The sequence below is a fragment of the Alligator sinensis genome, unplaced genomic scaffold, assembly GCF_000455745.1.
Source record: "Alligator sinensis unplaced genomic scaffold, ASM45574v1 scaffold128_2, whole genome shotgun sequence".
Taxonomy (NCBI): domain Eukaryota; kingdom Metazoa; phylum Chordata; order Crocodylia; family Alligatoridae; genus Alligator; species Alligator sinensis.
The window spans coordinates 1-5,672 of record NW_005843588.1 but is presented as its reverse complement, the minus strand read 5'-3'; the positions used below and the strand labels follow the sequence as shown (position 1 = coordinate 5,672).

General features: G+C 65.1%; 1 protein-coding gene across 1 annotated transcript in view; it reads left to right on the top strand.

The window, feature by feature from the left end:
• The window catches only part of TGM1 (transglutaminase 1), a gene marked incomplete at its 3' end in the record, with an annotated part of 7,637 nt that extends 1,969 nt beyond the window's left edge, over positions 1-5,668 (top strand). The window contains exons 4-15 of the mRNA XM_006038980.2: positions 425-673; positions 948-1,066; positions 1,273-1,380; positions 1,470-1,644; positions 2,238-2,376; positions 2,557-2,660; positions 2,827-2,915; positions 3,050-3,203; positions 3,563-3,844; positions 4,353-4,513; positions 5,096-5,232; positions 5,569-5,668. Coding sequence (XP_006039042.2) covers positions 425-673; positions 948-1,066; positions 1,273-1,380; positions 1,470-1,644; positions 2,238-2,376; positions 2,557-2,660; positions 2,827-2,915; positions 3,050-3,203; positions 3,563-3,844; positions 4,353-4,513; positions 5,096-5,232; positions 5,569-5,668 — 1,817 coding nt within the window. The remainder of the gene's footprint in view (positions 1-424; positions 674-947; positions 1,067-1,272; positions 1,381-1,469; positions 1,645-2,237; positions 2,377-2,556; positions 2,661-2,826; positions 2,916-3,049; positions 3,204-3,562; positions 3,845-4,352; positions 4,514-5,095; positions 5,233-5,568) is intronic.
• Positions 5,669-5,672: the final 4 nt, after the last annotated feature.

Below are 5,672 nucleotides of genomic sequence, written 5' to 3'. Positions count from 1 at the left end.
GGGCACTGCTGGGGAGAGCTCACAGCCCCTATCTCCTCCACCCTGAAGGCACTGCTGGGGGGAATCCCTGCCCCCCACCCCACTGAGGGCACTGCTGGGGGTGTTCCCAACATGCTCTCAGGTGTGGCTGGGAACCGGGAGCCAGCAGCACCCCCCTTCCCCCGCACAACCCAACAGGTCTGGGAGGGGCTGTGCCTGCCTGGACCTGCAGTCTCCTGACATCATGGGGTGCAGGGCAGCAGCTTCCCTGGCAGTGCCATCGCCCTGCATTGTGTGCGGCGGGGCGGGGTGTGCAGTGGGGAAGCTCACAGCCTGGGGAGGGCACTGTTAGTGGAAGCTCACAGCTTGGGGGAGGGGGGCCATGGCACTGTTGGAGGAAGCTTGCAGCCTGGCAGGGCCCTGACTGCCATGCCTGTGCCCACAGGCCCGACGCCACAGGTGGCTAAGGGCACCCACATGCTGGTGCCGGTGGGCGCTGCAGGGACGCAGGGCTGGCAGGCCGAGGAGGTGGACAGCACGGGCACCACTCTCACAGTGCGGGTCACCTCGGCACCCACTGCCCCCATTGGGTGCTACAGGCTGGGCGTGAAGACGCGGAGCCCTGCAGGGGAGTACGCTGCGCCCTTCGACCCCCGCCACCAGGTCTACCTGCTCTTCAACCCCTGGTGCTCCAGTGAGTATGCAGTGAGGGGGCAAAGGCACTGCTGGGGGGGAAGCTCGCAGCCCTGGGCAGGGTACCGCTGGGGGATGCTCTCAGCCCTGGTGGGGGCAGTGTTAAGGAAAGCTCACAGCCCTGGAACTGCTGGTTGGGGGGAAGGTCACAGCCTTGGAGGGGCACAGTTAGGGACACTCGCAGCCCAGGCAGGGCACTGCTAGGGGGAGAAGCTTACCACCCAGGGGGGCACTGCTTGGGAGAAGCTCACAGCTCACCCCTCCCTCCACGCCAGGGGACTCGGTGTACCTAGACAATGACAACTTGCTGGAGGAGTACGTGCTCAACGAGAGTGGGCGCATCTTCTACGGCACTGACGCCCAGATCGGCGAGCGCACCTGGAACTATGGGCAGGTAGGCACTGGGGGGAGACACTGGGGGGCCAGGGATACTCAGGGGAGCTGCTGGGTGACTGGAGGTGGGGGGGAAGTGGCAGTCGGACACAAGGAAGCTGGGGCCATACAGGGTCCAGCCCCCCTGGGTGCCCGCCACTGGGGGGCATTGACAGCTCTGTGGCTCAGGGTGGGGGACCTAACCCGCTGATGCCCCCCCACCTGCAGTTTGACCAGGGGGTGCTGGACGCCTGCCTGTACATGCTGGACCGGCGTGGGATGCCTCATGCGGGTCGCGGGGACCCCATCAATGTCTCCCGCGTCGTGTCCGCCATGGTGAGTCCCGGGAGACCTCCCTCCTACCATCTCCCCCCCCCCCCCCAATACATCCCTCCTTCCATCCCTCTACTCATTTCCCCTCCCAGGTGAACTCACTGGATGACAATGGGGTGCTGATTGGCAACTGGACGGGCGACTACTCGCGTGGCACCAACCCATCGGCCTGGGTGGGCAGTGTGGACATCCTGCGGCAGTACCACCGCTCTCAACAGCCTGTGCCCTATGGCCAGTGCTGGGTCTTCGCCGGCGTCACCACCAGTGGTACCCACACGGGGGGCACCACAAAGGGGGATGTGGGGTGCTGGGGCAGAGGGGGTGGAAGGAAGAGTATGGAAGGGCACTGGGAGTGGGGTATATAGGGGGTCAGGAGAGTGGTGTAGGGAGTGGGAGGTTATAGGAGACACCAAATGAGTAGAGAGTGGGCATGGGGGGCACCAGGGGGAGGGGGGAGGGTACAGGGGACACCAGGGCTGGAGGGGGCAGGAGTAGATGGTTGAGCGGGTCTTAGGTTATGCTGGGGGGGTTGGAAATGGGGATGAAGGACACTGGAGGTCATGAGGGTGGGAATGGGCATCTGGGGTACACGGGGATTGGGGCAGAGACAGTGGGGATATGGGGCATTGGGGGCATATGTAGGGGTGGTGCAGGGGGCAGGAGGGTGGGGGTAGGAATATGGGGGGCATGGGTGGGGCTGAATCCAGGCAGGGTTTTTGGGGGCAGGGGTGTGGGTACAGGGGATGGGAGGGAAGGTGAGATGGGGGTACAGGGGTGGGGGCATGGGTGGGGCTGAATCCAGCTGGGGAGCTGGGGGCTGTCCTCCCCTGACACCCCTCCCCACCCCCGTGCCCCCACAGTACTGCGGTGCCTGGGCATCGCCACGCGCACAGTGACCAACTACAACTCCGCGCACGACACGGACGTCAGCCTCACCATGGACATCTACTTTGACGAGAACATGAAGCCCCTTGAGAAGCTCAACGCTGATTCAGTCTGGTGAGCTAGGGGGCAGCAAGAAAGGCGGGGCAGGAGACAGCAAGGGAGGGTCTGTTGGCGGGGGGGCGGGGCTGCAGGGCAGGGGGGCTGTGAGCAGGGCATGCTGTGGGGGGTGGGGGGCTGCAGGGGCAGAGCTGGGGGTCCCCAGGTCTCACCGCCCACCTGTTTCTGCCCTCCCAGGAACTTCCACGTGTGGAACGACTGCTGGATGAAGCGCCCTGACCTCCCACCTGGCTTTGACGGGTGGCAGGTGGTGGATGCCACCCCCCAGGAGACCAGCAGTGGTAGGTGGGGGGCTGTGGGTCAAGAGCAGGGCAGGCATAGGGAGAGGGATCAGGGTGTCCAGGCTCCTGCAGAGCCTCAGGGTGCCACCACCAGACCCAGGAACCCCAGGGCAGGGGTTGGATATGGGAACCACTCCATTCATCCCCTTTCTCCCCGCTCCCCCAGGGATTTTCTGCTGTGGGCCCTGCCCCGTGGAAGCCATCAAGAATGGGCTGGTCTACCTGAAGTACGATGCCCCCTTCATCTTTGCCGAGGTACTGGGAGCACTGGGCAGGGGCCAAGGCAAGGGATGGGAGGTGTCATGAGGGGCAGGCATGGGCTCCTGCCAGGCTGGGAGGATGGTAGGCATTGGGGCGGGTCTGCCCTGACCCCGCCTCTCCGGCACCAGGTGAACAGCGACAAGGTATACTGGCAGCGCCAGGCCGATGGCAACTTCAAAATCGTGTACGTGGAGGAGAATGCCATCGGGCGCCTCATCAGCACCAAGGCCGCGGGCTCGCACCAGCGCCACGACATCACCCACCTCTACAAGCACCCTGAGGGTAGGCCCCACCCCCTCGCATGCCCCTTGTGCAAAGCTGTGGGGTCCGGCCATGCCCCCTCTGGGGGCACGTGACCACCTGCCCTCACGTGCTCATGTGCATTCACTGTTGCACGCACCCATCGGGGGTGTGCTTGCATGCCTCTTGTACATGCGTGTGGATTTGCACCATGGGCATCTGGGCCCTTGGCACACGACTGCACCTGTGCATGTGAGGGTGCATTTTTATGATTGGCTGCAGTGTGCACAATCTCACACACTCACCCCGTCAGACACTCATGTGCAGGTGTGCCATTGGGGATGCGACCCACACCTGGGCACACTCACATGTGGTGCACCCCCGTGTGTCTTCCCCCACAGGCTCAGAGGCGGAGCGCAAGGCGGTGGAGACAGCAGCCCGCTATGGCACCAAGGCACACGTGTATGCAGGGCGCAGTGGCGGCGAGGACGTGGTGGTGAGCGTGGAGGCCACCGAAGCAGTGACGGGACAGGACATGCACCTGAGTGTGGCACTGACCAACCGCAGCACCGGGCCCCGCTCCGTCAGCCTCAACCTGCACGTGGCCATCACCTACTACACTGGTGTTGCTGGGCCCGTCGTCAAGCAGGAGCGCCGCCAGGTCGAGCTCCCGCCCAACGGAGGTAAGCCCTGTGCCCCAACCCCTGGGCCCTGCTGTGCTCCTGCCCCCTGCCATGGGGCTCTGCTCCAGTCCTTCATGCCAATGAGACCCGGCCCCTGCCCCTGGGACCCCACTCTCTGTGCCCCACCCTGCACTCCTGTCCCCTGCCATGGGGCCCCAACCCCATGACTTGGGGCTCTGGCCCCACCCCTGCCCCAGTCCTCCATGCCAGTGTGACCCCACCGCCTGCCCCCAAGACCTGGGTTATGGCCCTGCCCCTCACTCATGGCCCCGCATCCTCAAGCCCTGGCTTCTGGCCCTGCCCTCCCCGACTGGGTCCAGCTCCTACCTAGCTGGGGTGAGCTCCGCTCCACCAAGCCGTGGCCCCAGCCCCTGGTAGTGGCCTCGCCCCCTGTACCAGGATCCCTGGAGTAGTCCCACCTGCATGCCCACCCTCTTTAGCCATGGCCCCACCACCTGGCTGTGGCCCTGCCCCCTGCTAAGTCTAACCCTGCCTCCTGCCCCCCCAGCCCAGACAGTGCCCCTGGTGGTGTCGTACGCGGAGTACCAGCCGCACATGGTGGACCAGTGCGCCATGAAGCTGAGCGTGTCAGGGAAGGTGGCTGAGACCGGGCAGGTGCTGGCCAAGCAGCACAACTTCCGCCTGCGCACGCCTGACCTCACCCTCACGGTACGCGCCCGCCCAGATGCCGGGGTTCTCTCGCTGTGGGGGGCCCAAGTCGGGACCCCCGGGCACCTGGGCTCTCGCACGTGGGTTTCGGGATGGGAACATGCATCAGGGTCAAGGCTGAGCCACCCAGACAGCCAGGTTCCTTTGCGTGGTGGGGTGGGAATGCAGCTCAGGCTCACAGGAAGGGTCCCTGGGACACCGGAGTTCTCTCGCCAAGGCAGGAGGAATGTGGGGAGGGGGGGCAGGGGAGTGCAGATGAGGTCACCTGGATGCCTGGGTTCTCAGCATGTGAGGGGGAAGGGAGATGAGGCTTACTGTCAGACCACCCAGATGCCTGGGTTCCTTTGCAGGGCAGGGTCAGTCATAGTCTCCCAGACACCTGGGTTCTTTCATTGCTGGGGAATGCTGGGAATGCTGGGGGGGGTGAGGGGATGCCAGGCCTCAGACCCCGCTGACCTGGACCCCTGGGTGGGGAGGTGGCATTGTGGATCTCGCGCTGATATGAAGTGAGGGGCCTTGGAGAGAGAGTGGGAGGAGGGGAGCCAACCCGGGTGTCTGGGTCCTCACCTTGGTGCCTTGCAGCTGGTGGGCCCAGCCATAGTGGGGCAGGAGACCCATGTCCAGATCGTCTTCAAGAACCCGCTGCCTCAGACGCTGAAGGGGGCTGTCCTCCACATGGAGGGTGCCGGGCTGTGCAGCCCCAAGACCATCACCGTGGGGTGAGTGACCCCTCTCCACCTCTCCTTCCCCACCCCCCTCCAACCCACTGGATCCTGTTTCCCTCCCAATGCTGGGACAGAACCCAGGAGTCCTAAATCCCAGCCCTGGCTCCCCTCCAATGCCAGTATAGAACGCAGGTGTCCTGGCTGCCCCCCTAGAACCTGGGCAAGAACCCAGGTGCCTGCCACCCCCCACCGCCAGAGCAGGTCGGGGACCACAGCATTCAGGCTCTGCCCCAGTCCAGCAGTGACGTAGAGCCCTGGCTGCCCTCTCCTCCCGGAGCCAAGGGGAACCCAGATGTCCTAACTCCCCCCACCACCTCTTGCTTCCCACAGGGACATCGCCGGGTACCAGACGGTGCGGCTGCGCCAAAACTTCGTGCCCCTGCGGCCTGGGCGCCGCCAGCTGGCGGCCAGCCCGGGCAGCCCCCCGCTCTCCC